Below are 13,531 nucleotides of genomic sequence, written 5' to 3'. Positions count from 1 at the left end.
GCAGACATTGCAAACATATGAAAAAAATAAAGAATCTTAACAAACAGACATTAAAAAGTGGGCTGGGAAAATTATCTTCCCAGACAGGCGATGAAAATGAGAGTAAGAATATCTACAGGATTCCTCACAGCCTGATCCTGTTTTTACTAAAAATCAATGACAGAATGTCCTATCAACTTCAGTTAAGTAAGAGCAGAACTTCAGATCAATTACTTTCTAAAACCTGTGTAACCAACACTGTAAAAATGTGTATTTTATGAGAGCAAGTGAGCCTTCAAAGCATGAGACTCGATGAAAACAGGGCATCTAAACAAGGGCCTCACAAAGTCATATGAAACTTCATGAGGGAGTGACCCTTCCCCAAAAGAGAAGGGGCTTCAAGGGGACTACACAAAAGGACAACATTATTTTTGTAGTTTGCAAGTGCAGCCTCAGTTTTTTCAACTACACTCAACATATTTTGTGCCTTGGTTCAAACCAGCAGCGATGTACAAGGAATTCAGATTACATCACAGCAGAAACACAGTCAGAAAGCAAGACAGAAACGCAAGAAAAAAGGCCCAACCTGTGCTCTAATGCTAATTCATTTTGCTTTGTAAACTAGTTGTGACATCTATTTTCCACTGGCCTACATTGTCTGAGGTTTTGAGGCCTATCTGTCATATTGAGGCAACAGACCCTTTTAACACTTCACTTTGCTTTGATATGCAGTCTTGTCTCTTCCTTCTCCCTCTTTTCTTCAGGAGTTATATTGCCGGAAAGGGTGATGATTTTCACAGCAAATAAAGAGGCCTTCTCCCAGCTTTATTGTCTTCAGAAGAAATACTCTGTGAATTTTATGACCAAGGGGAATGGGGAAAACTACTCCTTTTCTCCACCCCCTCAAATCATGGTTATATTTGCTGATTATAGTGAAGCCGGAATAACCCTGTTGAATTTTAACTTGTTTTCAAAGATTACCTTTTAAGCCTCCAGTTTACAAGGAACCTGAATATCTACACTATTGTTAACATTGCAACTACCACTTCGAGCAAATATTTCGAAGCCAACAATTTGTACCTTAAAAAAAAAAAAACCAAACCACCTCAGTTTGATGATTGGTTCAATCCTCCAAATTCAGGCAGGAAAACTTTGTACACGAGAAGTCCAAGCAGCACAGGATTTGGGCAAACTTCCTTCATTAGGCATATTTCAAAATGTCTTAAGCTATGTCTGCCTCTAACCTGCAGATAAAAATATTGCAGTCTACCCCCAGCGTTGGTCCAAAATTAAAGAGAACCGAGGGAAAAAATATTCCTTCATCTACTTCAGTCCTTTTTCCCTCTGCTAAGATGAAAGAGTCTGACATTTGTTTAGGGCTTGTAAATTCCAAACCAATTGGCTTGTGTTTCTGAATGTGAAAGGGGTTCTTGATAAGATCTCCTTGTCGCTCCTTTGTGTGGCGTGTGCTTCATCTTAACACCTCAATGGATTTTAGGGAACCACTTTAAAGGAGTCTTTGTCCTACAGTTTGTCCCAGAAAACTCACATCAAAAAAAACCTGGGAAGATCAGAAGAAAAAGGAAAACTATCTAGCTGGCTGTTGAAAGTGCAAAGGAGAATAAATAAGTTGAGAAGTATTCTCTCTATAATATTATTATTACATGAAGAATTATTTTTAAAAGTCTATGAGACTTATCTTCTAAACATCAGTTAATGCTTTTTTTATCAGCATTTCTCCAATATAGCTAAGAATATTTCTTTTATACATTAGAGAGAGGATGATACCGAAATCCTTTCACAAGTATTTTATTGCCTCATCTTACAAATTGCCAAGTGCCTTCAAGTCAAAAGGGAAGCTCAGCACACAGAGTACCCCCAGCAAGACCTCCAGAGCCACTCCACATCTTGCAAGGCTGGACCTTTTTCAAAAAAATAAATTCCAATTATTATTGAACTTACAAGCACGTCCTATGGCCACGCAAGAAAGCAAAAGCATTTCTAGTAGGACATTTCTTTGTGTTAAAAAGGTGATCTTTAAAAACTCAAAGAATTAGGACATGGTACAACTAAACAGTGACTGAACTTCAGTCCTGAAATTCTGTGTGTTTATGCCTGCATATACATGGAAGTCACTTCAACAAGCATTAAAATGAAACCCCTTTGAGATCAAATATAGCCAGCACCAATTATGTACTGCTATGAATTATTTAAGATGCTTCAGGGTGTTTTTCACTTCAGAGCTTTACATGTAAATCATGTTTACAGAGAGAGGGAAATAGAGAGGGAAGGACAGTTATGATAACCAATACTCCATTTATTTGCCCTGCACCTCGTATTCCCCCTCTGTAACACAGAAACAACCCCATGCAAGCACTCTGTTTAATTAATGCCTGTAAAATGTTTGAGATGTTTGAAAGAAAGATGCTATAGAAAATCAAATTCATCATATTAATAATATTTCTCTCTTAAACAGGTAAAACAAGAACAAAAGAAAAGTACCGAGTGGTTTACACAGATCATCAGAGACTAGAATTAGAGAAGGAGTTTCACTGCAACAGATACATTACGATAAGGAGGAAGTCAGAACTGGCAGCAAACCTGGGACTGTCTGAGAGACAGGTACACAGACTGTCCATCCTTCACACAGCCAGGGGCACGGGCAGCAGTCATGCTCTGTACCCAGCAGCACTGTGCAGGCAACCCTCATACTGTTTCTATCTGACACAATACACTACACAAATTAATTCATAGGATAATTGGAAACCTCAGACTACGGGCAACTAAACATCAGGGATTGATTTATAGTACAGAAAGTACTTATTGGTACATGCATAACAGCTTGCTATGCACTTAGAATTTAAACACTTCAGCTTAACATTATCTTAGTTCTGTTCTCAGTAGTTATTACATTCACCATTTCCTTTCTTTTTGACATCACACAAAATGGTGGCCAGAAAAACACCTCAAAGGTTGGATGTATTTCAGCTGTAAGGCAAGAAAATGAAAACTCAGCATTCAAAACACAATAAAAGAGCTACCTATGGCTTTTTTTCTTACAAATTTATTGCCACTGTTTCCATGGGCCACATTCTTCCTCAATCAGATTTCAGCACCTTCTGAGGAGTTTATACAGCCCATGATTTCCATGTCAGGATTTCTTTTTGCTGTTAAATTCACAGGTACTTCACCTGTAGTTGTAGTTCACACCCACTATATACAGGATAAAAACAATTTGGTGCCAAATTTTCATGCCTATTATACACATATATGTAGCCAAGACTATCCATTCAGGAAATTTCCAAGTGTGTACTTAAATCCATTGCTTCTTTGGAAAGAAGCTCTGCATTTGTTCCTAAAAAGTATGTACTTAAGCTCTGGGCTGAATAGTCACCCAAGCAGGGGCCCAGGTATCTTAGCTGTGTTCATACAAAGTCTAGAGGAATTTAGGATAAAGAATTTCCTAAAATCACTGTGTGGGAGAGCACACTTGGAAGCCCAGCTCTGCAGCCTGCAAATATAGTAACTGTTGACTCCAACCCTCCTTACCTGAGAGAATTGCAATGGTTCTGCTGCAGCTGGAGGAAAGGGAAGATTTGGTGATACTGAGTAAGGCACCTCACACCTTAGCAACCAGGTTTACTGTCCCCAGGTAAATTGAAACAAGATGTTTCTTTTTAGAATTTTACCAACTTTTGTTCTTTTTGAATAGATACATGCAGTTCTCTAAAATATTCTCCTCTTCCCATGGCCACCTCTGCTTCTGCATTCAGCCTGTGCAAGGACATGAAGTAGAGAGGGACCAGTTGAGGCTGGAATTGTCAGGAGGCACAGATAAGCAATGGTATTTTAGGATCAAGCCCCAGATCCTTATAGACATATCCTAGTGAAGTGGTGTTCAATCTCAGACTCAAAAAGTACACAGATTCAAGTATAATGTAGACAAAATACATCATCTATCTGCTTGTCTCCAGTACTCCTGGCAGACAAAGCTAAATTCTTACTGACATTACAAGTAATAAAAGCCTAACTAGAAAATAATGATGATATTTTTAATGCAATGTCATGGTACAACTTTCTGTACCCTGTTGTATTCAAATCACCTTAAAGGATGTAACAAAAACCGTGAAGGAAGAACACAAACAAAAATAATAAGAAAATCACAAATGGTGCTTTCTACTCATTCACACTTTCACATAAGGACAAGAAAATAGCTACTTGGACTAAAAGATTTCAATCAGATAGGAGTCTTGACATATGCACAATTAGCCTGGCAAATTCCATGGTGTTGAGTAATGCCAATATATATATTTATACACATGACACAGTACACACTTATCTGTAAAATACATATAGCCCAGTAACAAATACATTCAAAACTTTTAAAGCACCTAAGAATACATAAACACAAAAACACCCACATTATAAATTAAGAAAAAGAACCCTCACAACTTGGGTTTGAATTAATCTGTAACAGAGATGATAAAGAAATCTTCAAAATTATTCATAATTGCATCTTCCTGCAGTACAACACATGCCACTGTCAGAGCTTAGATGTGGTAAACTAGGTGGACCCTGAGTCTAAGTGAGTAAGCTGATTCTTGTGTTCTGAAATATAACACAGCAAGTTCAATTTACAACATGTCTAAGAAAACAAAGTCATTTTCTATTGATTATGATGCAGAAAACAAATAGAGGAACTAAAAAGTTTTTTTGCTGCACATATCCACTGTTTTGTTTGGGGTTTTTTTGGGGAGTTGTTTGACTTTGGTTTTTGGTTTGGGGTTATGGGGTTGGTTTTTTTCTTGTTTTGGGATGATTTTGTTTGCTTGGGTTGGGTTTTTTTATATATTTTTTTTTCACATATCTACAGTTTCATTGCTATTACTACTGTAAAACGTTGACCACTGCATTGAATTAATCAGAGATCATTGCTAACCCCACAGGTGAAAATCTGGTTCCAGAACCGCCGAGCCAAAGAAAGAAAAATGATCAAGAAAAAAATCTCTCAGTTTGATGGCAGTGGGGGCTCAGCTCAGAGTGACTCTGGCTCACTCAGCCCAAATGAAATATCCAGTTCTCTGTTCCCACCACCACATGGAATAAACGGATTACAGCCTAATGACATTCATCAAGTCATAGTTTCAGAATGAACAGAGGGGAAACAAAAAAAGGAAAAAAGAAAAAACAAGAATGGATTTCCCCATCACCTTCCCTGCCCTTGAAAACTCAACTTTGCAAAGGACTGTTCTGTTCTAACTGCCTTCAGAGGGCTCAATTCCAAGTACAGGATCTGGGAGTACTATCAGAATATTTTAACTATTGCAGACATCTCAGGGAACTTGCACTGCTAAGATTCATCATTCAAAATCTTTGAGTAGGAGGAGATTTGCTTCGGACACTAACACAAAGAATGATACAACTGAAGGTTCAAGTAAATGTAGTTCTAGTCTGATCATATATATTTACAGAAAACTAAGTGATTATAAAATAGAGTACTATTGCACAATACACATGATGCTGGGTGTATTTGCTTTGTTACATTTTATATAAGTGTAGATGTTAATAAATATTCACACTCAAATGTACCGAAACAAATGCTGCTTTTTGAAGACAACAAAAACACTTCAACCACTTTTAGACACTCAGGAAACCTACCAGTGTTGCTCTACCAACATATTGCATTTAATGAAATAAAACCAAGCTGCTTTGCCCTATGTAACTGTATTCCAGCACCAGTCACAGGTAGATAATATCACATCAAACATGCCAAAATTGGTTCACTTGTAGGAGATGCAGCAGTTTGTCATGCACTAGTAAATGTTAAATAGTTTGGAAGATGTAAGTATTACTTCAATCTTTGATGAATGCATATATTATTGCTTAAAAATATGAGCACCAATGTAACAGAAACAGAACTGCTACAACCAGCAAACCACCAAAAAGCAACCCCAAAAGTTGTTTAATATCTTTAAACCTTCTAAGTGAAATCATAGCAACCTTGGGCCACTGATTTTACCCATGACACTTATTTTGGGCTAAAGGTAAGAAACAGCCCAGAGTGGCTGATGCTATTTTGGAGCTGTTAGCAAAGCTCAGGATTCACAAAGCCATAGCAAGCATGTAATGAAAGAAGCATTCACTCCATGTGTGCTCTTCCAAGAGCATGGACTAAAGATAACCATGCCCCCACTGTGGCTAGCTGTGGTTATTTGGTCCACGTGGCAGGTAAGAAGGTAGCCATCACATGAGGAGACAACCAGTCAGTCTAGAAATAGCAGAAAGGAAACCCAAAGCACTGAAAAAACATCCTCAGACCCTTCAGTAGTACTTTTCATTGGAATTTTGTAATATGAACTTTTTGAGAGCAAACAAGTGCTCTGTTGGAAAAAATTAGCATAATTGAAAGGGTCATTGGGAGCAACGGTAATAAAAAGGCAAACAGAAAACTCCATTATCTGGCACATGAAACTTTATGCATTGCTTCTTTCAACATCAACCTCTTGGGCTCAGAAGCTGCTTTCCCCAGCTCCACCAGCCCCTCTACTTGTGTTGTCCTTTACACACGAGGGATGTAGAAGCTAAAATCATTTCCCAAGGAACTCACAAAGATGATGTAATACTTTAGACATGCAAACACAGAAAAAAAGGAAGAGGGTCTTTCCCTTGCCCCCAGTCTCCAACCACCAGAGACCTACCTCTGTGGAAGAGCAGGTGATGGTTTTGTGAAGGTTACCAGTGGCACAGAAATGGACAGCAGGAGAAAACTGTCTTCTAGTTTCCAGGTTTTTCTGTGATCAGTTTTCAAATCAGCACAGGAGGATGGCAAGTAAAGAGCTAGAAAACACAACACATCATTTGTTATGTTTGTGTACTAGAAATGCACGGCTTAAAATTTCTCTTTCCTTCTAATTTATGGCAAAATTGAAACAAAAACATTAAATGGTTATTTATCAGGTTCACATTCAGCATATTCAACGCTATTATCTTGCAGTTTCCAAACAAGCTCCAGGCTATGTTTTTGACTTGCCAGACACCAGGACACACCACACTGCTCTGACAGGCTGGGCACAAGAGCCACTGAAGTCACTGCCTGAACCTCAGAACCTCCACTGTCCATACATGGAACCTTTAAAATGAGACTGATTTAGATATCAAATGGGAGTCTGAACAGGATACAAAGCACCTCCTATGACATGTTTAAAATCAGTCTTGTTGATAAAAATTGTTTTCCTTTTTCATCATCTTCACCCTGATTGTTTTCCATCAGGTCTGTTTGAAATGTATTCAAGGCATCTATTAATAAATGTCTGGGGGACACAGTCTCTTTCATGTACTAGATAGTGACCTCTAAGCCTAAAAACCATATCAGATCATCTTCAAATAAGAAGTTATTCTCCCCACCTTGTACTGTGCATAACCACCCTCCTCTTAGACCAGAATGTCCCTTTCAGTGTGGTGGTGTAGCTCCTTCTAAAAATAAGGAAAAAAAACTAATAAGCCCTAAAAAGATATTAATTTTTTTTAGACAAACTGGGTCTGAAGTTTATTCAACTTGATTACAGAGCAATTAAATACACAGTTGTACCACCAGATCAAGAGGATCATAAGCCATGAAGAGAGGAGAACAGGAAGCAGCTGTTAGAGAAGACCTCCTCTACCTCTGACAGGGTTTGGACATTGTACCTGACTGGAGCCTTTGGCTTTTTTTTTTTGCCAGAAAGCATCATCCCAACTCAAAACACAATTCAGAACTACCTGCTGGCACATTTTAGTCTCTTTGACTCCTCTACATTCCTCATGCAGAGGAAAAGCTTCTGGAGATGTGATCCAGCCCTTGTATTTAATTTCTGTATTTATGTGGGTGAAAGGAAACACTATAGGCTATAAATAACATTTTCTAGCGTTTATCTTTCCTCTTTTGAAGACTTCTCCAGGGACTTTAATTAAACGCTCCCTTCACACCATTAGGCAATTAAAATAATAATAAATCAAACACCATCCCTCTCACCCAGTGGGTATCTTTCAGCTCCCTGCCTTTTCCACGTTATGTAAATAGAAAGTGATCAGACTGCTGAAGTTGAGCTGTCTGATTGGTATTTCCAGTCTGAGAAGTATTGAGCCACTTCAGCACCATGCTGATATCAAGAGGGTTCTGCATCACACAACTGCCTAATTCCAGCAGCCAGCAAATCCCTTCTGACCTTTATTTGAATCATCTTTATTCTCATGAGAATCCTGCAGAGGTGCAAACCCCTTGGGAACCATTCACCTTTCTCAGCACCACTGCCTATGAATAGTTAATCAGGAAGGAATCCTTTACCACAAACTGTTTGTGCTGAGACTCAAGGTAGCAGCACAGTGATTTGGCTTCATTAACTAACTTCTAAATATTGATCTGTGGGAGAAAATAAATAAAAATGACAGATTTACCTGTAGTTGTAGTAGTGAGAGAGAGTGTAGACTAGAAATTGGAAAGGACCTTAGCATAAGCTATGTAAAAAATATCATTTACAGAGAGAGGAGTGTAACTTAACCCCCCAACTGGCTTCTTGTAATAGTAGCACAGGTTAAATAAAAACCTGGGCCAGAAACTTAAACTTCTTGAAACTAAGTTTAGCTTTGAAAATTGATCTACAGCTACATTAGACATTTTCTGTATGAGCAGCAGAGCTGCACATCTGTGCAAATAACCTTCTAGACATTACAAAATACTTGTGGGAGGTTTAATTAAACTATTTTTGTGATACATCACTCTTGAGCTGCCTTAATTAAACAAATATATCCAAATTTGCCTGATGAGTGACACATTTCTATTGCTAAACAAAAGAACATGAACTTGCAATGAGATGCTGGATGCACCTGGAACAGGAAAAAGAGCTCTGCTAAATGCAGCAACCAAACCCACAGAAATTAACAGGGTCTTTTTCTCATCAGAAATTCCACATTAAACAGGATCAGCTCTAGCTTGGTTATAGTTCCCAGTCAAAATTTATGCCTGTACTCCCCAAAGAGGAAGCTAGTAGATAATGCAACCATTTGGGGAGTTATTTCAGAAAAGCCTCAGGTACTTATCAAACAATGTTCAATTCTGTGGTTAATATTATTGTAAAAAAAAAAAAACATTAATTTGCATTGAAGGAGTGACTTTTATTATCCCATGACCTTTCTGAAATGACCTGCAGCATTAGCTACCGTGGTATTTGGGTAAAGGTTGAGGAATTTGACCATGAAAAACACTATCACAGGTGAACAGCTCAGAGGGCTGAACGTTAGATGGCCAAGTTGTAATCATGGAGCTGAACCCCTGCATCAGCTGCTGCCTCTTCTGTACACTGAGGCCAAAAATGATTAAAATGCCTATCAACTCTTCTCAGCTTTGATCCACCCACTGAAAACTCCCTAGAGTCTGATATTCTATCACCCTAGGTATCAAAGTAGAGCAAATAAAATATCAAACATTGAAACCCATGAAAAACTTCAAACACTGATCCTCTCCCAAAGAGGCAGGACACAGAACAGCAGGCCAGTAAAAATCTCAACACTTCACTGGGTTGTCTTCTACAGGCTGCAGGATTCTGCTCTGAAACTGCTTTACCAACACCAGTTTTGAGACTCCCAGTGCAACTTCCCCCAAATGAAGCATTGTTCTGCTTCAAGATGCTGGCAAGAATGTGCAGGATTTGGCAAGCTGCCCCCAGGAGCTGCAGCTCTGGAAGCCAAGCCCTGCAGCACCTAACCAGGCTGGCACAGCAACCAGAGAGCACTGCACACCTTGTCCCCATCCCACTGGGTGGCACAACCAAGAGGCAGCAAGAACATGGTGAGGATAAGAAGGACAAAAGCAACTTCAGACACATGCCTCACAGAAAGGTCTTGAGTTTTCAGTGTCTGACAGCTCCAACCTGAGTGAGGCAGCCATGCAGGCCTCCCAAATTCCCTGAGGTATCAGATGCTCCTACAGGGCTCAGCTTCTTAAGGTTTCTCCCCACTAAACCATTCATCTATTTTTCACAGAATACCTTCAACCAGATTCATTTCCCAACATGGGAAACAAATTTTATTAGTGTGAAAATGACACTTCAGCAGTACTTTGGAAGTCTAAAATGGCCAAAAATGTTTTCATTGAGCTCTGGGCAGAACTTCCCAGTACTGAAGAGCTGGTTCACCAACATGAGTGTTACTTTACCAATTCAGAAGCACAGGTCTCCCAGTTTTATTAGTGAAAGTCAGGGAAATGTATCCCTCCTTCAACAAGGCTCATATTCAACCTCTGATACAAGCTACCATGCTGCTTAAAAGCTGTTTTAAAATGTTACTAGGTTGTCAACGTCATAAAAGTCTGGTTTTATTGCAGTCACTTTCTATGCCTCAAAATCCAGTATGTAATTAGAACCATCCTAAGCTCAGTTATTAGCAAATTTTTTTTCCATGTTAACAAACTCAGCCATTAAGCACACACCACTATGTTCTGGAATAAACCTGCCCCAGGTCTGAAGTGAAAGGGCAACCTAGCAAAACTGTAGTTCCTAGTAAAGCTTGAGACACTGCACTGGCAGAGTTAGCAGCCAGTGGATACAAAAGAGGACATTTTCCAAACCAGGCATGTGAGGAAAAACTGAAATATAGAAGAAAACAATTTGGAATTTAAATAGAAGGCAATCCATAGTCTGTACTAAAGGAAGAGCAAGACCAGACACTCCCAGTGCAGCCTGAAGGCTCTGAGGGGCAGAGGGCTGCACAGCAATGGGATCTAACAAATGGCAAATGGTCTAAGCCTGTACATTCTGTTCACTCTTCTTGAACAAGAGAATACTTCTGCTGCATCAAAACTGAAGCACTTGCATCTCCAGGGGGACCCTGAGGTTCTGAATCCCCTCCTCCTCTTGAGGTGATGTTGATCAAGAATGATGATGGTTCACCTGCCAGCCTTAAAATACCTTCTCCAAGCTCCAGTATATTCCTACTGTCCAACCACCTCTTCCCTCATTGAAATGTGTCTGAAAGGAATGAATTATGACAGCCAGCCTTACACCTCTTGTTGCAGATCCTTCCCTCTGAAGAATAACTGGATGGTAGAGATTGATATGAAAGAAAGAAGAAAAAATATATTGGCAGAAGACTCAGTCACAAGTGTTCCCTTTCCATCTTCTTTCAGCAGTGCTTTTATTTCATACTTTGCTTTAACCTTTCTCTTTCTTGCCCTCTCTTTTTGTGCTTCACTCTCTATAAAAGAACACTTTATTCCAAGGAAGGAAGTGATTTGAGTGGATAAACATTGCCAGAGACCATCATCTCCTCACAAAATAATTCAGTTTTTATGACATAATAATTTCATCTAATAAACAGCATCCTAAGAAAGTACTGAAAACAAGGCATCTAAATAATTCTTCCTGTGAAGCTCTGAAGTTTGATAAATTACATTGGAAAAAAAATTCCCTGTAGTATTTACATCTGAAACTCAAGACTTAGCAGGCATTCTTTAAATACAGATATGGGTCACAAGAAGTGTTTTTTCTAAAATAGTCTATTTTTACCCTGACAGTGACCATTCCTGCCAGGAGACAACCCAGCAAAAGGAAAAAATAAAAGAGTCTACTGAAACTTCAACTTCAGCTGAACTTTGACTTTGACCTAATAATTAAAAAGCATAAGACATTAAATAAGAAGCTAGCATAGCAAAGGATCTTTTTCAATTAAAAAGACTTCCTTTCTTGGTTTGCTATTCAGTTTTTATGACATAATAATTTCATCTAATAAACAGCATCCTAAGAAAGTACTGAAAACAAGGCATCTAAATAATTCTTCCTGTGAAGCTCTGAAGTTTGATAAATTACATTGGAAAAAAAATTCCCTGTAGTATTTACATCTGAAACTCAAGACTTAGGAGGCATTCTTTAAATACAGATATGGGTCACAAGAAGTGTTTTTTCTAAAATACTCTATTTTTACCCTGACAGTGACCATTCCTGCCAGGAGACAACCCAGCAAAAGGAAAAAATAAGTCTACTGAAACTTCAACTTCAGCTGAACTTTGACCTAATAATTAAAAAGCATAAGACATTAAATAAGAAGCTAGCATAGCAAAGGATCTTTTTCAATTAAAAAGACTTCCTTTCTTGGTTTGCTAATATCTCAGGCATTCATTATAAAGAGGTCACAATGTATTAAGCCAAAACTCTCCACTTCCTCATTTTACACTTCAATTCAGCCAATTATTTAATCACCTGTTTCAGCACCTAACAGAATTCATGCCTTAATTCCACCAAATACTTTCTTCTGTCCCTTCACATGTCTGTAACATTGGCTTATTTATTAAATTAGAACACAAGTTGCATTAAAATGTAGGCTTTTCAGTTAAATAGGCATGACACAGCTGCTGCATCTCCCACTGTTCACCACATCCTTCCCCACCACCTGCATCTCATCCTTGTAAATCCCTGCAGACAAGAACCTGGTTTCTTTATCTCACTTTAGAGCACACATGCTCCTCGCCTCTCGTTTTGTTTCATCCTTCTAAAATTTTCAGCAGTGCCTTATTTGAACAAAAAATCTCTCTAGGTAAGAGTTAGAAACCCTACCTATGGCCCTCTAGTCAAATTGCTCCTTTGAGTAGAGAAGCATTGGTAAAGACTCTTTGCTTATCAGCTGAAAATATTCTAAAAAAAATACACCAAGGTTTAGAAAAATAAAAAAAAAGAAACCAAATCACACACAGAACAAAAAAAAAACCCCAAACAGTAGTCACACAAAGCTTTGAGAAAATACAAGTGTTGTAGCACTGTGAAGAAGATAAAAGCAATTAAGTCTGCACTATTTTCTTCAGCATTCTGCAGGGACAGTGCTGGGAAATGCTTCCATAACAAACATATCCCATGGATTGCTCTGAAATAGTCCCAGGGTGACTGAGGCTGACTTCTGCTCAGCAACAGCACACAGCCTTGAACCCAAGAGCTTGCTTTAGCTCTTCCTCGCAGGAAATGCTGCCCACAAGGACAGCAGGTTACATACCCTGCAGTCATGCTTTAAATAGAACCACCTTTCTCACAGACAGTTCACCAAAACTGCCAAGAACTAAGATAGTTTCTACTAATATTAAAGCCTATGATGTAAATGCACAGCATCAGACTAAGTTTTATCTTTCTGACTTTCACATCAGTTAAAGCAGACATCCTGAATTTAAATGAGACTAAAATAAAGGAAAATATCTTACTAGTAACACCATATATAACCCTTATTTCAGTGGTTTCAACTTTCTGTCCATAGTGTATGAATGGCAATCATGTATATACCAATGAAGATGAATGGAAAAAGATGTTAGATCCTAAATTACAGAATTATTTTTGGGGTATGTTTCTAAACAGGACATCTTTTTAATATTTCAATGATAGTGAGATACATTCTGTCCCACACTGACTTTCTCTACAATCTATCATCAATATTCATCATTAAACAAGAAAAAAGTATGCTTACAAACATGGGAGAAGACAGAACATATATTTTAATTTTGTTTTATAAGAACATCCTGTCCCTGAGTTTGATTTCTCAAGTC

General features: G+C 38.4%; 1 protein-coding gene across 1 annotated transcript; it reads left to right on the top strand.

Moving 5' to 3' along the window:
• Positions 1–1,753: 1,753 nt before the first annotated feature.
• LOC103778236 (homeobox protein CDX-4-like) lies at positions 1,754–5,132 on the top strand (the record flags this gene model as incomplete). The annotated part of the gene is made up of 3 exons (XM_008945813.1): positions 1,754–1,884; positions 2,454–2,601; positions 4,926–5,132. Coding segments are annotated over 3 exons (486 nt in total), but the record flags the coding sequence as incomplete, so codon positions are not given.
• Positions 5,133–13,531: the final 8,399 nt, after the last annotated feature.

The sequence above is a fragment of the Merops nubicus genome, unplaced genomic scaffold (assembly GCF_000691845.1).
Source record: "Merops nubicus isolate BGI_N331 unplaced genomic scaffold, ASM69184v1 scaffold44748, whole genome shotgun sequence".
Taxonomy (NCBI): Eukaryota; Metazoa; Chordata; class Aves; order Coraciiformes; family Meropidae; genus Merops; species Merops nubicus.
The sequence above is the reverse complement of the archived record's forward strand: the minus strand, read 5'-3'. Positions and strand labels throughout refer to the sequence as shown.